At 51.1% G+C, this 26,857-nt stretch overlaps 1 protein-coding gene and 2 long non-coding RNA genes across 7 annotated transcripts in view; 1 reads left to right on the plus strand and 2 right to left on the minus strand.

Annotated features, from left to right (window-relative positions):
* The window catches only part of LOC134761746 (uncharacterized), a 30,029-nt gene that overhangs the window by 2,160 nt on the left and 1,012 nt on the right, over positions 1 to 26,857 (plus strand). Inside the window, exons 3-11 of one of the 3 annotated variants that reach the window (XR_010140818.1) lie at positions 5,135 to 5,989; positions 8,125 to 8,287; positions 8,983 to 9,123; positions 12,263 to 12,397; positions 12,888 to 13,079; positions 14,080 to 14,290; positions 16,847 to 16,921; positions 20,187 to 20,236; positions 26,115 to 26,226. This is a non-coding gene — a long non-coding RNA (uncharacterized LOC134761746). Of the gene's footprint in view, positions 1 to 5,134; positions 5,990 to 8,124; positions 8,288 to 8,982; positions 9,124 to 12,262; positions 12,398 to 12,887; positions 13,080 to 13,647; positions 13,873 to 14,079; positions 14,291 to 16,846; positions 16,922 to 20,186; positions 20,237 to 24,952; positions 25,865 to 26,114; positions 26,227 to 26,857 lie in introns of those variants that run through there. The other 2 variants (XR_010140820.1, XR_010140819.1) reach the window with 2 other exon arrangements.
* ACTL6B (actin like 6B) lies at positions 262 to 13,718 on the minus strand. Of its 3 annotated transcripts, none has more exons than XM_024249809.3 (14): positions 13,510 to 13,718; positions 12,983 to 13,059; positions 12,601 to 12,766; positions 12,202 to 12,302; positions 7,183 to 7,280; positions 5,881 to 5,975; positions 5,708 to 5,814; positions 4,597 to 4,686; positions 4,375 to 4,436; positions 4,123 to 4,237; positions 3,903 to 3,983; positions 3,702 to 3,797; positions 3,403 to 3,489; positions 262 to 491 (listed from the first exon to the last, which is right to left on the minus strand). In XM_024249809.3, exons 1-14 carry the CDS (start codon positions 13,532 to 13,534, stop codon positions 411 to 413), a joined length of 1,281 nt encoding a protein of 426 aa, XP_024105577.1. In that variant the 5' UTR covers positions 13,535 to 13,718; the 3' UTR covers positions 262 to 410. The 3 variants fall into 3 exon arrangements, with proteins under 3 accessions (XP_024105577.1, XP_054416277.1, XP_054416278.1); XM_054560303.2 differs by lacking the exon at positions 262 to 491 and adding an exon at positions 676 to 1,210 and having other exon boundaries at positions 13,510 to 13,638; XM_054560302.2 differs by lacking the exon at positions 13,510 to 13,718 and having other exon boundaries at positions 12,983 to 13,419.
* On the minus strand, positions 13,773 to 26,815 carry LOC129060591 (uncharacterized). The gene is made up of 3 exons (XR_008527392.1): positions 26,521 to 26,815; positions 14,182 to 14,292; positions 13,773 to 14,028 (listed from the first exon to the last, which is right to left on the minus strand). It is a non-coding gene; the product is annotated as an uncharacterized LOC129060591 (long non-coding RNA).

Genomic DNA, 26,857 nt, shown 5'->3' on the forward strand with positions numbered 1-26,857 from the left:
CAGGCCGCGCCCCTCCGCTGCACCCTGCAGCCCCTCCCACCTCCCACCACTACTGTTACCCCCCAGCAACTCCCCCCACCCCTGGTCCTCGTCGTGTGGCCCTCCCTGGGTCACAACCCCTCGGAAACCTGAGGAATCCATGGCCCCTGGGACTGTGTCCTAGCGCCCACTGTGGGATCGGCATGGGTCTAGAAGTGAGACTCCCTCCCCTCACCTCCCTCCAGACCCCTGTGCCCACTCCCCACCCCACAGAGGCCAAACTTTTTTTTCTTAAAACATTTTTACTTCTTTCAACCCAGAAACATCACCATTTACGAGGACAAGAGGGAAAGGAGGAGGGGGACGATGTGGCATGGGGGTTAAGGGACTTCCATCTGAGCTTGGGAGCAGGTGTGTGGGGAGGAGTGCCATCAGGGGCACTTTCGCTCCACGCACTGCTTCCCGCCCTCCTCATATTCCTGCTTGGAGATCCACATCTGCTGGAAAGTGCCCTGGGTGGAGGGGGCAATATCAGGGTCAGGGTGGCCTTGGAGGGAGGTGTGGACGGGCAGGTGCAGCCCCTGGGAATCCTCCAACAGGCCCCAACCACCCCTTGGATTCACATCCCTCTGAAGCCCCTCCCCACCTCATCATCCCCTCCTCTGTCTGTCCCCTTTCATATTCAGAGGGAGAGTATCCTCTTTATATCATTCAATCAATAATTCATTCATTCAACAAGTATTTATTGAACAGCAGTCTCTACCCTGAGCTGGGGGGATGGCACGCACAGCCCCAGGCCAGCCAACCTGCATCCAGCACTCAACACCCCCTACACACACACAGTCCTTCCCCACCAGGTGTCCTCTTCTGACTCCATCAGGGCTTTGGAATACCGCCAGTCTCCCTCTTTCCCAAGGAAGATATTCCCTCCACCTCACCATTCCAACACTGTGGCACCCCATCTGCAGCCTTCAGCATTACAACTTGCCCCTTGAGAGTTCCTGCAATGAGCATCTCAGAGTGTCCCTTTTCTCTATTTTTAAAAAATTTTAATTTTAATTATTTTTATTTTTATTTTATTTTTTTGAGATGGAGTCTTGCTCTGTCGCCCAGGCTGGAGTGCAGTGGTGCGATCTTGGCTCACTGCAGCCTCTGCCTCCCAGGTTCCAGCGATTCTCCTGCTTCAGCCTCCTGGGTAGCTGGGATTACAGGCGTGTGCCAACACGCCCGGCTAATTTTTGTATTTTTAGTAGAGACAGGGTTTCACCATGTTGGCCAAGCTGGTCTCAAACTCCTGACCTCAGATGATCCGCCCACCTTGGCCTCCCAAAGTGCTGGGATTACAAGTGTGAGCCACCGCGCCCAGCCTAATTTTTATTTTTTGTAGAGATGGGGTCTCACTATGTTGCCCAGCCTGGTCTCAAACTCCTGGGCTCAAGTAATCGTTCCACCTCAGCCTCCCATAATGTTGGGATTACAGGCATGAGCTATCACGCCTGGGCTTCTTTGATCTTTCTCACCCTACACACATGTGCTGTCCAATGCAGTGGCCACTAGCCTCCTGTAGCTCACCAGCCCTGGTCCAAACTGAGACGTGCTCTATGTGGAAAATAAACACCCAATTTTTTTTTTCTTTTTTTTTGAGACAGGATCTCGCTCTGTCACCCAGGTTGGAGTGCAGTGGCACAGCTCACTGCAGCCTCAACCTTCCAGGTTCAAGTGATCCTCCAACCTTGGCCTCCCAAGTAGGTGGGAGAACAGGTATGCGCCACATTGCCAGCTGCTTTTTAAATTTTTTGTAGAGATGAGGTCTTGCTTTGTTGCCCAGGCTGGTCTAGAAATTTTGGGTTCAAATGATCCTCCTGCCTTGGTCTCTCAAAGTGCTGGGATTACAGGTGTGAGCCACTCCACTTGTCCAGGATATATTAATACTTAATTTCAGGCCGGGCACGGTGGCTCACACCTGTAATCCCAGCACTTTGGGAGGCCAAGATGGCAGATCACTTGAGGTCAGGAGTCTGAGACAAGCTTAGCCAACATGGTGAAACCCCATCTCTACTAACAATCCAAAAATTAGCCAGGCATGGTGGCTCACACATGTAATCCCAGCTACTCGGGAGGCTGAGGCAGAAGAATCGCTTGAACCCGGGAGGTGGAGGTTGCAGTGAGCCAAGATTGCTCCACTGCACTCCAGCCTGGGCGACAGTGAGACTGTCTCGAAAACAAAAACAAAAACAAAACAAAAAAAGGAAAAAAGCAAGAACTGTGTGGCTGACATGCTTCAGCCCTGAGCTAAGTTCAGACTGCCAGCCTCTGACTTTCTGACCCTGGTTTCTGTCTCCCTGGGGGACTTCCTTTCTCGTGGATGTCCTCCTTGTCTGTCATGGCCCCACTGTCCCCTCTGTGTGACTGACACCCTCCAGATGCGGGTTGCAACTCCAGCTCCCTGCTCAGTACCTTCCTTCGACCCCAGCAGCAGGTCCAGACTGAACTTACTACCTCCTGCCCCAGAACGAACCTGCCTGCCTCCTTTGCTAGTTGTCCCTTGCTGTCCACCCCATCCCCACTGCTACCCATGCTATGACTCCAGGACAATCAAAACAGCCTCCTTGCAAGGTCCCCTTGACCCCAGCTCACACCCCGACCCCAAAGACTCATGCCTGGCAGTCTTTCCAATCAAGGCTACATAGCCACATCACTCCCTTGCCCCAAAACATCAGGGTCTCCCCTCTGCTGACCGAGCACAGTGGGTGTATCACAAAATCTCATCCTGACCAATCTCTCCAACTACCTGTCCCTCTACTCCCAATTTTTTTTTTTTTTTGAGAGTCTCACTGTGTCACCCAGGCTGGAGTGCAGTGGCACGATCTCAGCTCACTGCAGTCTCCGTCTCCTGGGTTCAAGAGATTCTCCTACCTCAGCCTCCTGAATAGCTGGGATTACAGGCATGCACCACCATGCCTGGCTAATTTTTGGATTTTTAGTAGAGACAAGGTTTCATCATGTTGGCCAGGCTGGTCTCGAACTCCTGACCTCAAGTGATCCACCTGTCTGGGCCTCCCAAACTGCAGGGATTACAGGCATGAGCCACTGTGCGCAGCCTCTTCTCCCCAATTTGTAAAAGTAGAAATGGGTCTTGCTATGTTCCCCCGCTGGGTCTTCAACTCCTAGCTTCAAGCCATCCCCCCACTTCAGCCACCCAAAGTGCTGGGATGACAGGTGTGGGCCACTGTACCGGGCCCCTGCCCCCCGATTTGTGTCCTGTTCACCCTTCTGGGAACATTCATTGACTGCCATTTCTCCAAAATAAATGTTTGTTGAATGAATGAATGAATGAAGAGGCAGGCAAAGTGGCGGGCACTGTCTGGGTCTCCCCTCTCCCCCACAGTCAGTCAGTGCTAGGCCAGGTCCCCTTCCTCTCACCAGTGAGGCCAGGATGGAACCCCCGATCCAGGGGCTGAACTTGCGCTCCATGGTGCTGTTGCTGGCAATGAGTTTCAGTCGCATGCTCTGGGGGTAGAAAGGGGCTGGGGGAAGCAGACACCTAGGTTCTGGGAAGGGACAGGGCTTGGGGGGCAGGGGGAAGACTTGGGAAGCCACAGGGGCAGGGGTTCTGCTCTGGTGGCCAGAACAGAAGGACATGGGAAGGATGAAGGGATTCAGTCCTGGACAGCTGAGCCAGGATGGGTGTCCAGGGCCCTGGGTCAGGGGTGGGCTCCTACCGGTGGGGTCTTCTGGGAAAGCTCTCGATTGAGCCTGTCAGTGAAGCCCTGCAGCAGTGTGTTCCCGCCAGTGACAATGACACTCCCATACAGGCCCTGAGAGCAGGGAGAAGGAGTGAGCCATGGGAGACAGCCCCCCAACCCTGCCTCCCCACTTCCCCTGGGCCCCTTTGCTGAGCCTCAGCTCCGGCCTGGCCTCACCGGGCGAATATCAATGTCACACATGCCGATGCTGGTGGTCACCACGTGGCCCACACCCAACATGGTGTTCCCCGACAGGCCCTGTGGAGAGAGGTGACTGGGGCTGTGGACCCTCTCCCCCTTCCCCCTAGACCCCTGCAATCCTTCCCAGCCTTCCCCACGCCCCAGGATCCAGGGACTGCAGCCAGCACCCACCCCAGTCCTTGCCACACAGCCAAACCTTGACGTTTGAGGGATCAAACAGGCCCTCGGGGATGCGGAGTCGCTCAGCGCCGTAGTCTGTGTTGTAGCCATTGGGCATCTCGTAGTGCACTGTGGGCATTTGTGCAGCCACCCTGCCCAGAAGGGAGCAGGACTCTGCCTGGGGTGCTCAAGAAGGATCAGTGGGTGGGCAGCACCAGAGCCCCCCAGCCCACCCCAAGAGTCCCGGTTCTGCCCTCTCTCCCCTCCCAAAGCCCTGAGCCACACTCACTGTTCATCGTAGGGGGAGTCTGAGACCTGCAGCACGGAGGCCTGGAAGTCCTGGATCACCTCCTGAAATCCCAGCGGGGGTGGTGAGGGCCTGCCTTCCCCCTCAGCAGCACCCCCTGCCCCGCTCCCCCTCCCTGCTCTACCTCCCATGCAGGGCCTCTGTCCCGCCCCCCATTCATGGCAGGGGAGGGGGGGTTTCAGGGGGCCCTCCCCAGAGGCTCACATTACACATGTAGTTATGCCAGGACTTGGAGACCTGGGGTAGCTTCTCCTTCTTCTTCCAGTTTGGGGGGGCACCCTCCCGGACAGGCTCCTGTGGGGGCACAGTGTAGGAACAACCTTTCCTAGCCCACCTGACCCCCACCCACCCCCACCTTCCTGGCACTGTTCCCCGCTCTGCAGATAACTGGCACTGGAGGCTCTGCTGTGCTGCCTGCAAGAGGGGTTTCTCACCCTTCCCTGATGGAGAGGAGAGAGAATGGGGCATGCCTCTCTCTCTCTGTGTGCCCTTCATGCGGTGGGTGCAGCTGATCTGGAGAACACCAGGAATACAGCAGTGACAGAACCTCAAGGGAATGGCCTCCTAGGGGGCCATGATCCATGTGAGGGTACAGAATGGAGTTAAGCACACTGTGTCACTTCATACTCACAGCACCCTGGCTACTGCCTACTGCCGTTCCGCTTTACAGAAGACGAACCTGAGGCCCAGGGAGCTTTGATATCAAGCTGTTGGTCACACGGCTCTTTTTTTTTTTTTTCAGAGGGAGTCTCACTCCGTGGCCCAGGCTGGAGTACAGTGGCACAATCAGCTCACTGCAACCTCTGCCTCCGGGGTTCAGGTGATTCTTCAGTCTCAGCCTCCTGAGTACCTGGGACTACAGGCATGCGCCACCATGCTTGGCTAGTTCTTATAGTTTTAGTAGAGACGCGGTTTCACCATGTTGCCCAGGCTGGTCTCAAAGTGAGCTCAAAGAGATCTGCCTGCCTCGGCCTCCCGAAGTGCTGGGATTACAGTTGTGAGCCACCATGCCCGACCAGTCCTGCAGCTCTTGCATGGCAGAGGCAGAACTTGAACCTGGGTCTATATTGGACCCTAGAACCCACCACACTAGCCCTCACATATCCTGCTGTCTGCCACCTGGTTCCATGACCTCAGCATATCCCTCAGCCTGTCTGGATTTCGGATGCCTCCATTATAAAAGGAGGAACTAGAGCCAGGACCCACTGGGGAGCCTGCTGCTCTCTGCTCTGATATCTCATGTGTCAGTGGGTTGACGGCCATGGGGCGAGTGGCCAGGACTCTAGTGGCAGCTCCGTGTCCCTAGAGGCCCCACCTTGGCTGCGATCATGTAAGGTGGAATGATGTCAATGGCCATCTCCTGGAACAGCTCCCGGCACTGCATGGAGATGAAGTCCCCTGCCAGAGGGGACTTGACGATGCCTAGAAGGAAGGCACTGTCAGGACCTGGTCCTCCCGGGGCACCCCCGCCCCCTGCCGAAGCCCCACCTTGCTGCAGGACGTAGCCATCATGTACTGGAATGGCCGTGGTGTGGGTGGCTCCACTGTCCAGCACGAGGCCCGTGGACCGCCCGTTTGCAAAGCTGGCATCGAATGGGTAAGTCAAAGAGACAGCAGCAAGTGAGGGGCCTGGGTCCAGATCTTGTCTGGTCACTCTCTGCTCTACTGGGGTCCAGCCCATCCCCAGTCTGCAAATCTCTCCTCCTGGTGATGATTCATCTCCTGGAGAAAGGGTCTGAGACCCCAGTTACTTCTTCTTTTTTTTTTTTTTGAGACAGAGTCTCACTGTCTCCCAGGCTGGAGTGCAGTGGCGCGATCTTGGCTCACTGCAAGCTCTGCCTCCCGGGTTCATGCCATTCTCCTGCCTCAGCCTCCCGAGTAGCTGGGACTACAGGCGCCTTCCACCACGCCCGGCCAATTTTTTGTATTTTTAGTAGAGACGGGATTTCACCGTGTTAGCCAGGATGGTCTCAATCTCCTGACCTCGTGATCTGCCCACCTTGGCCTCCCAAAGTGCCGGGATTACAGGCATGAGCCACCGTGCCCGGCGACCCCAGTTACTTCTTTACTTATTTTTTTTTTGAAACTGAGTTTCACTCTGTCGCCCAGGCTGGAATGCAATCGCTCACTGCAACCTCTGCCTCCTGGGTTCAAGAGATTATCCTGCCTCAGCTTCCCAAGTAGCTGGGACTACAGGTGCCCACCACTACGCCTGGATAATTTTTGCATTTTTAGTAGACACGGGGTTTTGCCATGTTGGCCGGACTGGTCTCTAACTCCTGACCTCAAGTGATCTGCCCGCCTCGGCCTCCCAAAGTGCTGGGATTACAAGCGTGAGCCACCGCACCTGGCCAGCCCCTTTATTTTTGGTTGTGTCCTACAGATTCCCTGAAATTAGGGTCACTATCACCCCAGTGCGTAGCATAGGGTTCAATGCAAGGCAGATCCTAAAAACAGTCAGTGTTGAAGGAGTACTTGGGAAGGGACTGCCGCAGTGTTCTACATGTCTCCCTCCTCTGTCCAGTTCCAGCCGCTCTCTCCCGGGCCCAGCTCGCTGTCTGCTCAGCCTGATCCAGGGAACGGAAAGGGGCCGCTGATCGGGCCACCCCAGGGTCGGAGGTGCTCAGTCCACTGGGCCTTCTGCACTAGTGGGGCAGAGGGAGGTGTCTGCCCATTGGGACACTGATCTTCAGAGAACCAGGTCTGACCCCCCAGCTCATCTCAGCTGAGCTCAGCACAGGCCCCACCCCAGCCCTCCACCCAGTCAGAGCAGCTCAGTCCAGAGGATACGCGGTGAGCACAGCCGTCTTGCATAAGAAGAAGGCAGGAATGTTGTACTGCTCGAACATCAGCTCTGTCAGCTTCTCCCGCTTGGCCCGTGTGTTCCACTGTGGGGAAAGTGCAGGAGGGGAGGATTCAGAAAGGGAGAGGCACAGACCCACACCCACGCACACGCAACCCAAACACTCACACATACACTCACGGTCATACACACATGCATTCACTTGCGCGCACACACACACACTCAAACACACACAGACACTCACATTCACAGACACACACATATAAACACACACATGCATTCACACTATACATACACTCACAGTCACACATGCAAACACACTCACAAACACACAAACACACATATACACTCACATTCACACACACTCAAACTCACACACACTCACACATACACATATATTCACACTCACAGTCACACACACATTCATTCAAAACATCTGCACAGGCCGGACACGGTGGCTTACGCCTATAATCCCAGCACTTTGGGAGGCCGAGGCAGGAGGATTGGTTGAACCCAGGAGTTCGAAACTAGCCTGGACAACATAGTGAGATGCTGTCTCATTAAAAAAAATGTTTAAAGTAAGGAGCTTGTGGGAATTAAAACTACATGAACAGAAATGAAAAACTCAATAGAAGGATTGGAACATAAAGTGGAAGGAATATCTTGGAAACCAAAGGAGAAAGGTAAAGAGATGGAAAATACAAGAGAAAAGGGAATTAAATTAGGGGACCAATTCAGGGGGCAACAAAATCCAATAACAGAAAATCCCAAGAGAGAAAATGGAGAGAAATAAATAATTAAATAAATAATTCTTTTTCACTGAATTGAAAGACATAGGTTTTCAGAGTGAAGAGACATACTAAGTGCCTAGGGCCATGAATGAAAATACACCACACTGAGGATAAAGCAAAAATTCTATAAACTTTCAGAAAGAAAAACATTACATCAGAGGATCAGAAATCAGATGGTTTCATCCTTCTTAATGGCAACAATATATGCTGGAAGAAGGACAATGGAAAAGTGCCTTCAAGATTCTGAAGAATAATGATTTCCAACCTGGCATGGGATACGCAGCTAAGCTATCAACTCAAGGTGAGACATACAAAGTCTCAAAAAATATACTTCCCATGATCTTTCTTTAAGTTTTTTTTTTTTAGATGCTGGGCTGGGTGGCTCATGCCTGTAATCCCAGCGCTTTGGGAGGCCAAGGCGGGCAGATCACCTGAGGTCAGGAGTTTGAGACCAGCCTGGCCAACATGGTGAAACCCCGTCTCTACTAAAAATACAAAAATTAGCCAGGTGTGGTGGGAGGTGCCTGTAATCCCAGCTACTTGGGATGCTGAGGCAGAAGAATTGCTTGAACCTGGGAAGCGGAGGTTGCAGTGAGCCAAGATCACACCATCGCACTCCAGCCTGGGGGACAAGAGCGAGACTTCATCTCAAAAAAAAAAAAAAAAAAGTTTTTTTTTAGATTATTATTTAATTTAATTAATTTATTTTTTTTAAATGGAGTCTCACGCTGTCGCCCAGGCTAGAGTGCAGTGGCATGATCTAGGCTGACTGCAACCTCTGCATCCTGGGTACAAGCAATTCTCTTGCCTCAGCCTTCCGAGTAGCTGGGACTACAGGCATGCACCACCATGGCCAGCTAATTTTTATATTTTTGGTAGAGATAAGGTATCAGTATATTGCCCAGGCTGGTCTCAAACTCCTGGGCTCAAGGCCTCCCAAAGTGCTGGGATTACAGGAGTAAGCCACTGTGTCTGGCCTCTCATGACCTTTCTAAGGCAGTTACTGAAGGACCTACTCCATGAAAACGAAGGAACAAGTCAAGAAAAGGAGTCAAGTACAGGAAACAGGACTTCTAACCAGGACAGAAGCAAAAGGATTCTACAAGATGATGGTGAAGGAAGATGCCAGCATGACAGGTCTGTCCCCTGGCAGAGGGCTACTAGTGCAAACTGGACCAGGTCAGTGGGCTCCTGAAGAAATTTCTTCAAGAAGATGAAATTGATGAAAGGCCAGGTGTGGTGGCTCACACCTGTAATCCCAGCACTTTGGGAGGCCGAGATGGGCGGATGGTCAGGACATCGAGACCATCCTGTCTAACACAGTGAAACCCTGTCTCTACTAAAAATACAAAAAATTGGCTGGGTGCGGTGGCTCACACCTGTAATCCCAGCACTTTGGGAGGCCGAGGCAGGTGGATCACGAAGTCAGGAGATGGAGACCATCCTGGCCAACACGATGAAACCCCGTCTCTACTAAAAATACAAAAAATCAGCCAGGCGTGGTGGTGGGCACCTATAGTCCTAGCTACTTGGGAGGCTGAGGCAGGAGAATGGCATGAACCCGGGAGGCAGAGCTTGCAGTGAGCCGAGATCGTGCCACTGCACTCCAGCCTGGGCAACAGAGTGAGACTCTGCCTCAAAAAAAAAAAAAAAAAATTACAAAAAATTAGTCAGACGTGGTGGCGGGCACATGTAGTCCCAGCTACTCAGGAGGCTGAGGCAGGAGAATGGCATGAACCCAGGAGGTGGAGCTTGCAGTGAGCCGAGATCGCGCCACGGCACTCCAGCCTGGGCAACAGAGCGAGACTATGTCTCAAAAAAAAAGAAAAAGAAATTGATAAAATATCTAATGTAATTGATGTCTTGACAAAAGATATAATTGATGAATAATTTAGGGTTCACACTGTTAAGTAGATAGAAAACCAGACCAAATACAATCAAACACAGGGCCAGGGTGGTGGCTCACGCCTGTAATCCCAGCACTTTGGGAGGCTGAGGTGGGTGGATCACGAGGTCAAGAGATCGAGACCATCCTGGCCAACATGGTGAAACCCCATCTCTACTAAAAATACAAAAATTATCTGGGCATGGTGGCGTGCACCTGTAGTCCCAGCTACTCAGGAGGCTGAGGCAGGAGAATCGCTTGAACCCGGGAGGCAGAGCTTGCAGTGAGCCAAGATCGCACCACTGCACTCCAACCTGGTGACAGAGCAAGACTCTGTCTAAAAAAAAAAAAAAAAAAAAGTTGAACACATTTTTTTTTTTCCAATTCTAGGAAAACAAAAAGTTGCACAAGAAAGGAAAAGTGATCATAGTGTATTGCCTGTCTCAGGCCTGATTAGCATACATAGTAATAACAGTGTAAATATTGGGCTGGGCACAGTGACTCATGCCTGTAATCCCAGCACTTTGTAAGCTGAAGTAGAAGGATTGCTTAAGCACAGGAGTTTGAAGCCAGCCTGGGCAATATAATGAGACCCTATGTCTACAAAAGATTCTCTGAAAATTATTTCTAATTTAAAAAGAATGTAAATACTGAATACTGATTTCTTTTAAAGTCTAAAATGCAACTGGGCTGGGTGTGGTGGATCTTGCCTGTAATCCCAGCATTTTGGGAGGCCGAGGTGGGCAGATTGCTTGAGCCCAGGAATTCAAGACCAGCCTGGACAACATGGTGAAACCCTGTCTCTAAAAAAAATTTAAAAATCAGCTGGGCGTGCTGGCTCATGCCTGTAGTTCCAGCTACTCTGGAGACTGAAATGAGAGGATCACTTGAGCCCAGGAGACCAAGGCTGAAGAACTGTGCCACTGCAATCCAACCTGGGTGACAAACTGAGCAGAGCCCCTGTTTTTGAGACTGTCTCAAAAACAAACAAACAACAAACAAAACCCCAAACAACAACAACAACAACAAAACCCACTGTACTTAAAGGACAGTAATAAGAAATATGTAGGCTGGGGAGGAAAAGAGAGCTAAGTGATCGTTTTCTAAAGTGGAAAATTCATCGATAATACCTAAAACTAAAAACTCCACAGGCAGCAATTTAAGTGTAGTATTAGAGATATGGAATAAAATACCTCCAACATTAGCTAAAAAGGAGAAAAAGTTGCTTTTATAAAGAGGAATTTATAAGGAGGTGGGTAAGAACATTTTTTTAAATGCGGTTTTAAATTTTTTTTTTTTTTTTTTTTTGAGACGGAGTCTCGCTCTGTTGCGCAGGCTGGAGTGCAGTGGCGTGATCTCGGCTCACTGCAAGCTCCGCCTCCCGGGTTCACGCCATGCCATTCTCCTGCCTCAGCCTCCTGAGTAGCTGGGACTACAGGCGCCCGCCACCACGCCTGGCTAATTTTTTTGTATTTTTAGTAGAGACGAGGTTTCACCGTGTTACCCAGGATGGTCTCGATCTCCTGACCTCGTGATCCACCTGCCTCAGCCTCCCGAAGTGCTGGGATTACAGGCGTGAGCCACCGTGCCCGGCAAAAATTTTTTAATTTTTATTGTTTTAATAAAAGAGACGGGTCTTGCCATATTGCCTAGGGTGGTCTCAAACTCCTGGGCTCAAGTAATCCTCCTGCCTTGGCTTCCCAAAGTGTCGGGATTACAGGTGTGAGCCCACATCCCCAGCTCACCAAAGTTGACCATAATAATAATAATAATAAGTTAAAAGTTCAAAAAAGGACTTAGAGGCTGGGCGTGGTGGCTCACACCTATAATCCCAACACTTTGGGAGGCCAAGGCGGGTGGATCACCTGAGGTCAGGAGTTCAAGACCAGCCTGGACAACAAGGCGAAACCCCCTCTCTACTAAAAATACAAAAAATTAGCCAGGCGTGGTAGCGGGTGCCTATAATCCCAGCTACTCAGGAGGCTGAGGCAGGAGAATCCCTTGACCTTGGGAGGCAGAGGCTGAGATCTCACCATTGCACTCCAGCCTGGGTGACAGAGTGACTGTGTCAAAATAAAATAAAATTAAATAAAATTAAAAAGGACTTGGAGACAGAGAAGGGCAGCAGAGTGGATAGAGCAAGAAGAGAGTAGGAGGGATGGAGACTTAGCCAAGAAGGAAGGAAAGTGGTTGGGATGGGTGAGGGGAGTCTGAAAAGGGAAGGGAAGTGGCTCAGAGCGATGGCTTGAGGGGAGAGGAGGAGAGGTGGAAGGTGGGAAGGAGGTGCGGTGGAGATCAGGGTTGGACATGAGGATGGAGGAGGCACTCACCGGAGCCTCGGACATGAGCACTGGGTGCAGATTTGGCTCAGACTTGACGTGTTTGCTGTAGGTGTGATCCAGGATGGCTCTGAAGCACTCCCAGTCCTCGACTGGGGCCAGAAGAGCGGCGTGGAGAGACGCAAGAAGGCAGGCAGGAGACAGGGACAGGGAGAAAAGGAGGGAGAAAGGCCAAGCCCAAAGGAGGGTCAGTGAGTCCAGCTCCAGGGGAACGCCCCCCTTCCCAGAAACCTGGTGGGCCCCTGGGAAGGGAACCCAGCGAGAACCCTGGCAGCCAGAAGAACCCTGGGGCTGCAAGGAAGACTCCGCGGGGAGTGGGGGCTGCTATGTCCCAGATTGTGGGGAGTGGGCTCCCTGTCTGTCAGGAGGTGATGGGTGGGGGCCCCTTACTCATGCCATTCTTGAGGGGCGACATGACCTCCGCTCCATCCCGAGGCACGTGCAGGGCATTGGTGTCGATGTGGAAGATCTTCCCTTTCTTCTCTTTGTCCCCCTCCAGCTCCAGCCCGCCCCCCTCCTCCGCGGCCAGCAGCCCCACCGTGGTGGGGAAGTCAGCCTGGTGGGGAAGGGTTGGGGGAGGATCGGCGGGGAGAGGGGTCACCCTCTTGCCCGTGTCCAGCCCCACAGCAGGGTCCTCAGCCCGCCCCTGGGTTTATTCCCATATTCCCGCTCAGCAGAGCTTCTGGGCGATCTGGGAGAGCTCTGGGTCACTGGAAAGCCTGAAGAAGGGTCCGGAGCCCCTAGGATTTGGAGAGGAGACTGGAAGGCTCACCTTGGGACAGTCCTCCCCAGCGTACCCAGCGCGGACTGAGAAGGAGCCAATGTCAAAGACCAGCGCCCCCACCTCATCTGTGCGGGGAGACAGGCCTGTAAGGGGACCTCCCCCGAACTCTCTCCCGCTAGGTAGCTCCGAGAGAAAGTCAGGGCAGAGCCACAGTCTCGCCACCTTCAACACCAGTCTGGGGCCGGTGGGAGCTGGGCCTGGAGTCCGAGGTCCTGGGACTGGGGGTGGGGGCATCACACAGCCAGGGCCCCTTCTTGCCCAGTGGCCTTGCTCAGGCCACCCTCCCGACGGGAAAGGAAAGGGCCCGGGGCCAGGTGGAGGTGGGTTGCAAGGTAGGGCCCGGTGCGCGCGGGGCGTCCCGGGAGGACCGAGCGCAGGGGTGGCGGGAGACCCGAGCCTGGGACTGGACCCGTTCGTGCGCGGAGGTGACAGGCCCCGGGATGCCCAGGGCTCGGATGGATGGCGCGGGTTCGGAACGCAGGACTGCGGGAGCCGGGGGCCCGAGGCTCGCTCACCTCCGCCATAGACGCCCCCGCTCATAGTGCCCTCTGCGCTGCTCGCGGCCCGTGGGCGGCGGCGGGATCAGCACCGAGGCGGCCGGACAGCTCCCGGGATCCCTGGCGGGGCGGGACTCACGGCGGCCAATTGGGAGGCCGGATCCCCCGCCCCCAACGGCGCCGCCGATTGGCTGCCAGGCGAGACAATGACCCGACCGGGGGCCGCTGCTTTAAAGGGGAAGATACCCTCCGTTAAGCGGCCAGGAGGAGATGGGGTAGGGGGCACCTAGCAGGGACTTAGAGACCGTCGCTAAGGAACGGGCGGCAGAGAGGAGAGCAGGGAAGAGGCGGAGACCGGGACTCTGCAGGACGACTGATGAGGTCCCTACCCCCTTGCTTTTTATTTTTATTTTTATTTTTTTGGTAGAAACGGAGGTCTTGTGATGTTGCCCAGGCTGGTCTCGAACTCCTGAGCTCAAGCGATCCTCCTCAGCCTCCCAAGTAGCTGGGATTACAGGCAGGTGCCAGCACGCCTGGCTAATTAAAAAAAATTTTTTTATAGAGACGGGGTCTTGCTCTTTTGCCCAGGTTGATCTCGAACTCCTGGCCTCAAGCGATCCTCCCACCTCAGCCTTTCGAAGTGCCAGAATTACAGGCGTGAGCCACTGCGCCCGACCTCTACCCCCTTACTTTTTAAAGCAGGATTGGGGAGAGAGCTCCAGTCCCGAGAAGGGTCATCTATCTTCAGGCTGCTCTGAGCCCGGTTCTGCCACACCCAGGCCGAAATGGAATCACCCAGGTCTAAATGGAATCACCGGGAGAGGGAGGGAAGGGAAGATTGAGAGACGGACCAGAGGGGGTGTGTCTCCATCTCTCTCTGTTTTTTCCTCCTTTTTTTTTTTTTTTTTTAAGAGACTGGGTCTTGCTACCTTGCCCAGGCTGGTCTTGAACTCCTGGCCTCAAAGTCCCAAAGTGCTGGGATTAAAAGCATGAGCCACCGTGTCCAACTTCCCTCCTTTGTCTTTCGTTGGACCCTTTTTTCCTTGCCTTGCTCCGCCCCCTCCTCCGCAGTACCTAGGCCTTATACATGCGTACACATGCTTACACGTGTACATACGTTCACACACAGGCATTCAGCCCACCTGGCTTTAGCTTCCTTTCTCCATCTGTCTCTCTTCAGTGCCTGTTCTCCTGAAGAGTCATTTATCAACAACAGGGTTTTTGTTTCTTTTCTTTTTGAGTTGGGGTCTTCCGTCACTCAGGCTGGAGTGCAGTGGCACGCTTATAGCTCACTGTAACCTTGAACTCCTGGGTTCAAGTGATCCTCTCGCCTCAGCCTCCTGAGTAGCTGGGACTTACAGGTGCACACCACTACACCTGGCTTTTTTTTTTAAAGAAAAAAACTATGTGGCCCAGTCTGGTCTTGAACTCCTGGCCTCAAGTGATCCTCCCACTTTGGCTTCCTGAGTCATTGGGATTACAGGTGTCAGCCACGGCGCCGGGCTAACAACAGGGTTTTCTACTGCTTGGATCCCAGGTTCTTCTGGGCTCCCAGCACCACAGTTTTGGTAGCAAAGGCAAAGGAGCAGCTCTGACAACTTGGGGTAGCTGAGGGACTCTTATGTGAGGGTGTGTATGTGTCTGTATGTATGTGTCTATGTGTGTTGGCGTATGGGTGCATATGTGTACATATGCACATCTGAATGCTTGTGTGTGTTGACTATGCCCATCTACTTGTTTGGGGGCGAGGGAATTTTGAGACCAGAGATAGCACAGGAAGTGGATACTATGTGAGGTCCGTGTGCCCTTGAAGGTTCTCTGCTCACCACATGCCCACCCTGGAAGAGACTCCACCCCTCCCCGGCCAAAGGACAGATGGCTTTAGCTGGCTCATGGATTACCTACTGACGACGGTGGCATTTCAATGCCTAGGGTTGGTTCCAAGTTCAGACTTGGCTTCTAAGACTGAAAGGGTCCAGGTTTCAGCGGGAGTGGTGAGCTGTAGGGGAGAGGGCTGACTCAGGAGCTGGGAGAGTGAGATTTTTCCAGAGTGACCCTAGGTCAGTCCATTGAGGTCTGGAGGAATTGAGTGGATCTCTTAAAGTGCTTACATTTCTTTTTTTCTTTTTGAGCCGGAGTCTCACTCTGTCGCCCAGGCTGGAGTGCAATGGTGCAATCTCAACTCACTGCAACATCCGCCTCCTGGGTTTAAACAATTCTTCTGCCTCAGCCTCCCAAGTAGCTGGGGTTATAGGTGCGTGCCACCACTCCCGGCTAATTTTATTATTATTATTATTATTATTTTTAGTAGAGACGGGGTTTCACCATGTTGGCCAGGCTGGTCTCGAACTCCTGATCTCAAATGAACGGCCCACCTCTGCCTCCCAAAGTGCTAGGATTACAGGTGTGAGCCACCTTGCCCAGCAGAGTGCTTGCATTTCTTATCGTTTAAAATGCTGAGTTGAGGATGAAAGGAATGTTGGGGTGGAAAGTGATTCTATTCATCTTATCCCTCTCCTTTTGTTGACATTTAATGATGTTGCCTCACTTACTCTGAAGTTCACCTTGCCAATTCCTACTATCCCTTCTTTCCTCCCCACCACCCCAACCATCTCAGATTTAGAAACTTGCCCAGGCAGGGCATGTGGTGACTCACGCCTATAATCCCCGCACTTTGGGAGGCCAAAGTGGGAGGATCGCTTGAGGCCAGGAGTTTGAGACCAGCCTGGGCAACACAGAGACCCCATCTCCCCCCACCCCCCGCAAAAAAAAAAGAAGAAGAAAAAGAAGAAGAACAAGAAAAGAAACTTCCCCAGTCTTGGCTGGGAATGGTGGCTCACACCTTTAATCCCAGCACTTTGTGAGGCCAAGGCAGGCGGAACACTTGAGGTGAGGAGTTCAAGACCAGCCTGGCCAACATTGTGAAATCCCGTCTCTACTAAAAATAAAAATTAACTGGATGTGGTGGTGCACGCCTGTAGTCCCAGCTACTCGGGAGGCTGAGGCAGGAGAATCGCTTGAACCCGGGAGGGGGAGGTTGCAGCGAGCCAGTGAGCCAAGATCGCACCACTACACTCCAGCCTGGGTGACAGAGCAAGACTCCATCTAAAAAGAATTAAAAAACAAAAGGAAACTTGTCCAGTCTGGCCAGGCATGGTGGTGCATGCCTGTAGGGGTTTTACAGGTTTTTTGTTTGTTTGTTTCCAGCTAGAACCTGAGTTCTGTCCTGGATCACACAGTCCGCTGGGATCAGAGCCAGGATTAGAACCCACAGCTCTTATCACCCAGTTGAGATATGCCTTTGTTTCCTAACACCTCTGTGTTTCTCACCAAGCTGTGCTGTCTCTATCTACAGGACAGCTGGCGATGAGGCCCCCATCTGATTCTGGAGTCAGTGTGTGGCTGAAAGCTGGGCATACAGGACTATTCAGTAAGTGTCCCTGTGGATGTGTTAAGGCCTTAATATTATTATGCATAAGTTGGAAACTGTAGTCTATTTGGTAATGAGCAGTGAATTTTCTTCTCATGGCTGGAGGGAAAGCTACAGTTGGCTAACTACAGGGCAGAACTTGATTTAACTCCCAGTCAACTGTGACCAATTTTCTTTTGTCATGGGATCTGACATAAGATTCTAGTGTATTATGGAAGTGGTTAGGGTAAAGCAATTAATACATTTCACTTATCCATTCATTGATTCAACAAATACCCCTTTTTTTCTTTTTAAGAGACAAGTGCTAGACATGGTGGCTCATGCCTACAAACCCAGGAAGGTGGCTTGAACCTTGGAGTTAGAAACCAACTTGAGCAACATATCAAGAACCCATCTCTACAAAAAGTTTTCTAAAAAATTCACCAGGCACGGTGATGTGATCCTGTCGTCCCAGCTACTCGGGAGGATGAAGTGACAGGATCACTTGAGCCCGAGAGGCTGAGGCTGTAGTGAGCCATGATCATACTACTGCACTCCAGCCTGGGCAACAGAGCAAGACCATGTCTCAAAAAATAAAATAAAGAGACAGGGTCTTGCTTTATTGCTCAGGCTGGAGTGCGGTGGTATGGTCACGGATCAGTGCAGCCTCGAACACCCGGGCTCAAGATCCTCCTGCCTTGGCCTCCCAAAATGCTGAGATTACAAGCATGAACCCTCTGCCTGGCCAAGAAACATCTTTGATGCCTACTGTGTGGCAGGCACCATGCTAGACATAAGGGGGATACTGAGATGGGTGAGAGACAGGATATCCTTGCTCTCAAGGAGCTTTGCTGCAATGGGGAGCTCAGATACGCACAGAAGAGAGGTGAAAAGGAGGCCAGGGCCGGGCGCAGTGGCTCACGTCTGTAATCCCAGCACTTTGGGAGGCTGAGGCGAGCGGATCATTTGAGGTGAGGAGTTCAAGACCAGCCTGACCAATATGGTGAAACCCCATCTCTATTAAAAATACAAAAAGTTAGCTGGGCATGGTGGCATGTGCCTGTTATCCCAGCTACTCAGGAGGCTGAGGCAGGAGAATAGATTGAACCCGGGAGGCGGAGGTTGCAGTGGGCCCAGATCGCACCACTGCACTCCAGCCTGGGTGACAGAGTGAGACTCCACCTCAATAAAAAAAAAAAAAAAAAAAAAAAAAAAAAAGGATGCCCGGAGGAGGGAGGGACTACCTGTCGCTGAGAATCCAGGAAATCTTCTAGAAGTGAAGTTGGAGCTAAACTGTGAAGGATGAGGCCATGCACCATGGCTCACGCCTGTAATCGCAGCACTGTGGGAGGCTGAGGCAGGTGGATCACCTGAGGTCAGGAGTTTGGGACCAGCCTGGCCAATATGGCGAAACCCCATCTCTACTAAAAATACAAAAAGTTAGCTGGGCGTGGTGGTGGGCGCCTGTAGTCCCAGCTACCTGGGAGGCTGAGGCAGGAGAATCACTTCAACCTGGGAGGCAGAGGTTGCAGTGAGCTGAGATTGTGCCATTGCATTCCAGCCTGGGCAACAAGAGTGAAACTTCGTCTCAAAAACAAACAAACAAACAAAAACTGTGAAGGATGAATAGAAGCTCATAGGTGAAGAAGGTGGGAAAGATATCCCACAAAGAGAACAGCATGGACAGAGGTCTAAGGACATGAAAACTTCTGGAATATGTGGAAATAGGAGTTCAGTCTAGAAGGAGGGTTGGATGTGAGCCGCTGACAGAGGTCAGTGTCAGGAGGAGATGAGACGAAGTAATTAATGACCAACTGGAGGAGGTCGAGGCTGCAGTGAGCTATGATCACACCATTGCAGCCTGGGTGATAGAGTGAGACACTGTCTCTTAAAAATAAAATAAAATAAAATAAAATAAAATAAAGTAAAGTAAAGTAAAGTAAAGTAAAATAAAAATAAAATAAAATAAAATAAAATAAAATAAAATAAAACCAATGGATTCATGCCTACAACTATTTTTATTTGTTTATTTTTGTTTCTTTCTTTCCTTTTTTTTTTTTTTTGAGATGGAGTCTCGCTCTGTCGCCCAGGCTGGAGTGCAGTAGCGCCATCTTGGCTCACTGCAGCCTCTACCTCCCGGGTTCAAGCAATTGTCTGCCTCAGCCTCCCGAGTAGCTGGGATTACAGGCGCCCGCCACCACGCCTGGCTGGTTTTTGTATTTTTAGTAGAGATGGGGTTTTACCATCTTGGCCAGGCTGGTCTTCAACTCATGACCTCGTGATCCACCTGCCTCAGCCTCCCAAAGTGCTGGGATTACAGGCATGAGCCACTGCACTGGGCCTTCTATTTTTCATTTTAGAGAGAGAGTCTTGCTTTGTCACCCAGACTAGAGTGCAGTCATGCACCACTGCAGCCTCAAACTCCTGAGCTCAAACGATCCTCCCACTTTGGCCTCCCGAGTAGCTGGGACCACAGGCAAGCGCCACCATGCCTGGCTTTTTTTTTTTTTTTTTTTTGAGACAGAGCCTCGCTCTGTTGCCCAGGCTGGAGTGTAGTGGTGTGATCTCGGCTCACTACAAGCTCCACCTCCTGGGTTCATGCCATTCTCCTGCCTCAGCCACCCAAGTAGCTGGGACTACAGGCGCCCGCCACTACGCCCAGCTAATTTTTTGTATTTTTAGTAGAGACAGGGTTTCACCATGTTAGTCAGGATGGTCTCGATCTCCTGACCTTGTGATCTGCCCGCCTCGGTCTCCCAAAGTGCTGGGATTACAGGCGTGAGCCACCGCGCCCGGCCTTTCTTTTGTTTTTGGTAGAAACAGGGTCTTGCTATGTTTCCCAAGTTGGCTATTTTTTTTTTTTTTTTTTCCTTTGAGATGGAGTCTCGCTCTCTCGCCCAGGCTAGACTGAAGTGGCATGATATCAGCTTACTGCAACCTCCGCCTTTTGGATTCAAGCGATTCTCCTGCCTCAGCCTCCTGAGTAGCTGGGATTACAGGCATGCACCACCACGCCCAGCTAATTTTTTTTTATTTTTAGTAGAGACAGGGTTTCACCATGTTGGCCAGGCTGGTCTTGAACTCCTGACCTCAAGTGATTCACCCACCTTGGCTTCCCAAAGTGTTGGGATTACAGGCGTGAGCCACCACACTCCACCAAACTATTTTTTTTTTTTTAAAACCAGACCTGAAGTATCTACTGTGTGCCAGGCATTTTTATGAATGCTTTACATACATCACATTGCTTAGTCCTCATAACAACCAGATTATTTTCCCCGTTTTGCAGGGGAAACAAAGGCATGGAGAGGTTGAGGAATTTCCAAAGTCACTCAGCTGGTAAGTGACAGAGCTGAGATCCGAACCAAAGTATGTGAAAAGTGCTGATCCTGGGGCAAATGTCAAGTTTTCATTCATTCCATAAAGATTCTCTATGTGCCTGGTAGACACTGGGAATAAAATGGCTCATAGGAAGATGGATGATTAAACAAATAGTTCAATAAAGTGATCTGGAGAGCCTCACATTCCATGGCCACGTTCAGGTTGACCAAACTTGAGCCTGGTGATGATGTCTGAGGTGCTAGGGCCAGGCCTAGGCACCACAGACCCCACATCCTGGAAATGATTTGACATTTTGTGAGGGTCTGTTCCTTGTTCCTGAGCTCTCACCCAGCCTTCTATTTTTTTGTTTTGTTGTTTCATTTTGTCTTTTTTTTTTTTTTTTTTCTGAGACGGAGTCTTACTCTGTCGCCCAGGCTGGAGTGCAGTGGCGCGATCTTGGCTCACTGCAAGCTCCGCCTCCCAGGTTCACGCCATTCTCCTGCCTCAGCCTCCCGAGTAGCTGGGACTAGAGGCGCCCGCTACCACGCCCAGCTAATTTTTTGTATTTTTAGTAGAGACGGGGTTTCACCGTGTTAGCCAGGGTGGTCTCGATCTCCTGACCTTGTGATCTGCCCGCCTCGGCCTCCCAAAGTGGTGGGATTACAGGCATGAGCCACTGTGCCCAGCCCTTGTTTTGTCTTTTTTGAGACAGGATTTCATTCTGTCACCCAGGCTGGAGTGCAGTGGCGTGATCACAGCTCACTGCAGCCTCAGTCTCCTGGAGTCAAGCAATCCTTTTGCTTCAGTCTCCCGAGCAGCTGGGACCACAGGCACATGCCACTACACCCAACTGATTTTTTTTTTCTTGAGACAGAGTCTTGCTCTGCCGCCCAGGCTGGAGTGCAATGGCATGATCTTGGCTCACTGCAACCACTGCCTCCAAGGTTCACGTGATTCTTCTGTCTCACAACCGAGTGGCTGGGACTACAGGCACCACCACCATGCCTGGCTAATTTTTGTATTTTTAGTAGACACAGGGTTTTGCCATGTTGGCCAGGCGGGTCTCGAACTCCTGACCTCAGGTGATCCGCCTGCCTTGGCCTCCCAAAGTGCTGGGATTACAGGTGTGAGCCACTGTGCCCGGCCTGATTTTTGTATTTTTTGCAGAGATGAGGTTTTGCCATGCTGCCCAGGCTGGTCTCAAACTCCTGACCTCAAGCAATCTACCTGCCTCAGCCTCGAAAGGTGCTGGGATTACAGGCCTGAGCCACTGTACCCAGCCTTCACCCAGCCTTCTGCCAGATAAACCAAGTGCCTTGGCTTCACAGGGAGCCCCGGTCCCAGGATGGATGGCAAGTGCCCAGAAATACACAGTCCAGTAAAGGCTTCAACAGGAATGGAGCCAGCATTGCAGTGGTGCACAAACAACATTTAAAGCAATATTTAAACTAAGTCCCAGGAAATGGCCTGGGTTTTTCTGGCAGACAAGGAAGTGGAGCTGGAGGAGGGGTGAAAGGCATTTCTGAGTTGAGGGGACAAGACCTGGCCTTTGTGTCATGCAAGGAAGTCGACCCTTCTCCTGGAAACCCCTGGGAACTACTGCAATATTTTGAACAGGAGGGTTATTGATCCAATTGGCATTTTAGAAAGATACCTCTGGCAGCCATTTGGTAGATTGATTAGAAAGGGACTGAGTTAGAGGCGAGGAAATGGGCAGGAATCAAGGTAATAGCAATTGGCACAACGTAGAAGGGATGGATTTAAGCAGTATTCAAGAGATAATATTGGGCTAGGCACAGTGGCTCATGCCTGTAATCCCAACCCTTTGGGAGGCTGAGGCAGGAGGACCACTTGAGGCCAGTGTTGGAGACCACTCTAGGCAACATATTGAGACCCCATCTCTATAGAAAAAAAATTTTTTTTTGATTAGCCTGTCGTGGTGGTGCGTGCCTGTAGTTCTAGCTACTCAGGAGGCTGAGGCAAGCGGATCACTTGAGCCCAGGAGGTTGAGGCTGTCAAAAAAAAAAAAAGAGAGAGCGATAACATTGACATGATGGATCCACTAGGCATAGACTGCTACTCTTATACTATTTCCCATTGCCCTTCTTTGTTTATTAATATTATCATCAATTATTTTTATTTTTTGAGACAGGGTCTCACTCTGTCACCCAGGCTGGAATGCAGTGGTGCGATCATAGCTCACTGCAGCCTCAATCCCTTGGGCTCAAGGGATCCTCCCACCTCAGCCTCCTGAGTTGCTGAGACTATAGGCACGAGCCACCACATCCGGTTAATTAATTAATTTATTTTTATCTTTAGCAAACATGAAGTCTCACAATGTTGCCCAGGCTGGTTTCGAATTCCTGAGCTCAAGCAATCTTTCTCCTTCGGCCCCCAAAGTGCTGAGATTACAGGTGTGAGTCACCATGCCCAGCCTATTTTATTATTTTTTATTTTTTATAGAGACAGGGTCTCACTATGTTGCCCAGGCTGGTCTCGAACCCCTGGGCTCAAGTAATCCCCCTGCCTCGGCCTCCTAAATTGCCTTCTTTGTTTATTAATAATGTTTTAGCTGGGTACATGGATAGAGACTACATGTCCCAGCTTTCCTTGCATCTGACCAACTTCTTTTTTTCATTTTAATTAATTAATTAATTAATTTCTTTTGAGACGGAGTCTCACTCTGTTGCCCAGGCTGGAGTGCAGTGGTGCAATCTCAGCTCACTGCAAGCTCCACCTCCCGGGTTCACACCATTCTCCTGCCTCAGCCTCCCTAGTAGCTGGGAGCACAAGTGCATGCTGCCACGCCCAGCTAATTTTTTTGTATTTTTAGTAGAGATGGGGTTTCACGGTGTTAGCCAGGATGGTCTCGATCTCCTGACCTCGTGATCCGCCTGTCTTGGCCTCCCAAAGTGCTGGGATTACAGGCATGAGCCACTGCACCTGGCCGCTTTATTTATTTATTTATTTATTTATTTATTTATTTATTTTTGAGACAGAGTCTCGCTCTATCACCCAGGCTGGAGTGTAGCGGCGTAATTTCGGCTCACTGCAACCTCCGTCTCCTGGGTTCAAGCGGTTCTCCTGCCTCAGCCTCCTGAGTAGCTGGGATTACAGGCGTGTGCCACCACACCCGGTTAATTTTTTTTTTTTGTATTTTTAGTAGAGACAGGGTTTCACCATGTTGGTCAGGCTGGTGTCGAACTCCTGACCTCGTAATCCGCCCACCTCGGCCTCCCAAAGTGCTGGGATTACAGGTGTGAGCCACCGTGCCCGGCCTTTAATTCATTTTTTATTAGGAAGTTAAATAATAGAGATGGGGGTCTTCCTATGTTAACCAGGCTGGTCTTGAACTCCTGGCCTCAATTGAACCTTCTTCTGGCCTCCCAAAGTACTGGGATTACAGGCGTGAGCCACTGTGTCCAGCTGCATCTGGACAACTTCTGAGCAGGTTAGTGGTGTCCTTAATCAGGAAAGGACCTGTGCTTCCCACTTTACCCCCCTTCCAACATTCAGATATGATGGTGATTTCTGCCTAGGCCCCATGGAACAGAGAGATAGAAGCCACATGTTTAAGATGGCAGAGACCAGCCGGGCGCCATGGCTCATGCCTGTAATCCCAGCACTTTGGGAGCCCGAGGTGGGCAGACTTGAGGTCAAGAGTTCAAGACCAGTCTGGCTAACATGGTGAAACCCCATCTCTACTAAAAATACAAAACTTAGCCGGGTGTGGTGGCACACACCTGTAATCCCAGCTACTCAGGGGCTGAGACAGGAGAATCACTTGAACCCGGGAGGAAGAGGTTGCAGTGAGGCGGGATCGCACCACTGCACTCCAGCCTGGATGACAGAGCGAGACTCTATCTCAAAAAAAAAAAAAACAAAAAGAAAAGAAAAGAAAAAAGATGGCAGAGATGTTCCCACAGTCCTGGAGTATCTATTTTGAGGTTAAGTCACTGAATTTTGGGGAATTCTTTGTTATAGCCGCTTCGCCTATACCCTAATTGACCGTGCTTTGGATATGAGGAGGGAGGGAGGGAAATATCTGAGTGGGTGCTGGTGCTGTCAACTGGGCCTGGAGATTGAGGGAAGGGGTAAGGTTGGGTAGGGTTGGGCTCAGGGGAAGACGATTAACTTAGTTTTGAATATGTTGAATGTGAGATGTCTGCGAACAGTGGTGTGTAGTAAATGGTTTTTTGTTTGTTTGTTTTGAGACAGGGTGTTGCTCTGTCCCTCAGGCTGGAGTGCAGTGGTGCAATCATAGCTTACTGCAGCCTCCAACTTCCGGGCTCAAGCAATCCTCTCACCTTAGCCTCCTGAGTTGCTGGGACTATAGGCATGCCACCATGCCTGGATAATTTTTAATCTTTTTTTTAAAGATGGGATCTCGCTGTGTTGTCCAGGCTAGTCTCAAACTCCTGGTGGTGAGCCACCATTCCTAACAACCAGCTCTTCAAAAAGGGAGAGCCCTGATCGGAAGCATTTGCCAATGTCCATGATGTAAACAGTCCCACCTTGGCCGAGTTCAAGTTCCTACTATCTTATTTTATTTTATTTTATTTTTTGGAGATGGAGTTTCGCTCTTGTCGCTCAGGCTAGAGTGCAATGGCGCTATCTCGGCTCACTGCAACCTCCACCTCTTGGGGTCAAGCGGTTCTCCTGCCTCAGCCTCTCGAGTAGCTGGGATTACAGACACCCGCCATCACGCCCAGCTAATTTTTTTGTATTTTTTAGTAGAGACGGAGTTTCACCATGTTGACCTCGGGGGATCCACCCACCTGGGCCTCCTAAATTGCTGGGATTACAGGCGTGAGCCACCGCGCCCAGCTCTTCAAGTTTCTACTACCAAGATGACTTCACTGAATAAGGAGCTGGGTGTACAATGGGCACTCGTGACCTGGCATGAGCGGATGCCAGCACGCCACTGTCCATGGGCATCTAAGTTGGGATATTCAGTCAGCCATTGGATGTGCACCAAGTTGCCACATGGGGAAGAGACATCTGGGCTGGAGACAGAGGTTTGAGTGTTATGAGCAATTAGCAGGTAAAGTCACAGTAGTGGATGAAGTCACCAATGAATAACATGGAGAGAAGAGGAGGCCAAATTCAGTATTCTGGGAAAAACAATGTTTGCAGAGTGCCCTGAGGAGGAGGAGAGGCTAAGAAGCCAGAACAGGTAGAGGAAGGAGGCCCTGTGACCCATCAGAGCCACATCTGCCACTTGCTCTCGAGGGTCCTGCCTGCTCAGATAAGTTGGCTACTCATTGGTCATCACCTGGCAACTCTGTCCTTCCTTGCATCTGGCCAAATTCTTTTTCCTCTCTCTTTCCTCCTGTCCTCCTCATTACCATCTAAATTAGCTCCAGTAGCTCCCATCAAAAATCAAATAACGGCCGGGCGCGGTGGCTCATGCCTGTAATCCCAGCACTTTGGGAGGCCAAGGCGAGTGGATCACCTGAGGTCTGGAGTTTGAGACCAGCCTGGCCAACATGGTGAAACCCTGTCTCTACCAAAAATATCAAAATGAGTCGGGCGTGGTGGCACATGCCTGTAATCCCAGCTACTTGGGAGGCTGAGGCAGGAGAATTGCTTGAACCTGGGAAGTGGAAGTTGCAGTGAACCGAGATTGCAGCACCACTACACTCCAGCCTGGGTGACAGAGCAAGACTCTGTTTCAAAAGAAAAAAAAAAAAAAAAATATATATATATATATAATTTTTCTGTAGAGACAGGGTCTCTACAGTTTTTTTTTGTAGAGATGAGATCTTGCTATGTTGCCCAAGCTGGCCTCAAGCGATCCTCTTGTCTCAGCCTCCCAAAATGCTGGGATGACAGGCATGAGCCACCACGCCCAGCCTAAAAAATATATATGTCTTTTTTTTTTTTTCTTTTTCAGATGGAGTTTTGCTCTTGTCGCCCAGGCTGGAGTGCAGTGGTGCAATCTTGGCTCCCTGCAACCTGAGTTCAAGCAATTCTCCTGCCTCCCTCCTGAGTAGCTGGGATTACAGGTACACGCCACCACGCCTGGCTAATTTTTTGTATTTTTAGTAGAGACGAGGTTTCACCATGTTGCCCAAGCTGGTCTTGAACTCCTGACCTCAAGCGATCCTCCTGCCTCAGCCTCCCAAAAATGTTGGGATGACAGGCATGAGCCACCGCCCCCGGCCTAAAAAACCCCGACTATCTTGATTCCACTTCCTCTTCTCACTGCTGCACCAGCTTTGTACATGGTCCCCAGCCAAGCTGAGATACCCAAAGTCTGGTCCACGTCGTTTTTCTCCACTGCGTCATTTCTCACTCACCCATTGCAAATGCTGTAGGCAGAGCTACAGTGGCTTCTACCCAATCCTCTGCACACATCTCAGGGCAGGCTTGCTCCATGTCTCTGCAGCCTTCAGCACAGTTTCCCATTCCTTTTTTGGAACACTCTTTTCTTTTGGGTTCCAGAAGTCCGCATCCTCCTGATTTTCTTCTTAGTTTGCCGGCTTCTCCTTTGGCAACTTGTTCTCCACCTGACCTCTAAATGTCAGAGTTCCTCAGAGCTTGGTCTTAGGCCATCTTGTCTTTTCCCTGCACCTCTTTATGACGTCATCTGCTAGAATGTGCCACTCACTCTTGGGGCTCTATTCCAACCCAGAT

The sequence above is a fragment of the Pongo abelii genome, chromosome 6 (genome assembly GCF_028885655.2).
Source record: "Pongo abelii isolate AG06213 chromosome 6, NHGRI_mPonAbe1-v2.0_pri, whole genome shotgun sequence".
NCBI classification, from domain to species: domain Eukaryota; kingdom Metazoa; phylum Chordata; class Mammalia; order Primates; family Hominidae; genus Pongo; species Pongo abelii.

Bases quoted from the DNA above. Each gene is read 5' to 3' on its own strand.
- ACTL6B (XM_054560302.2), bottom strand. From the start codon at position 13,228: ATGCCCCCACCCCCAGTCCCAGGACCTCGGACTCCAGGCCCAGCTCCC. The intron at 12,303-12,600 runs GTAAGGGGCCCC...TTCTGGCCCCAG, and splicing joins GCCCCTCAAGAATGGCATGA to TCGAGGACTGGGAGTGCTTC. The intron at 7,281-12,201 runs GTGAGTGCCTCC...CTTTCCCCACAG, and splicing joins TGCTCATGTCCGAGGCTCCG to TGGAACACACGGGCCAAGCG.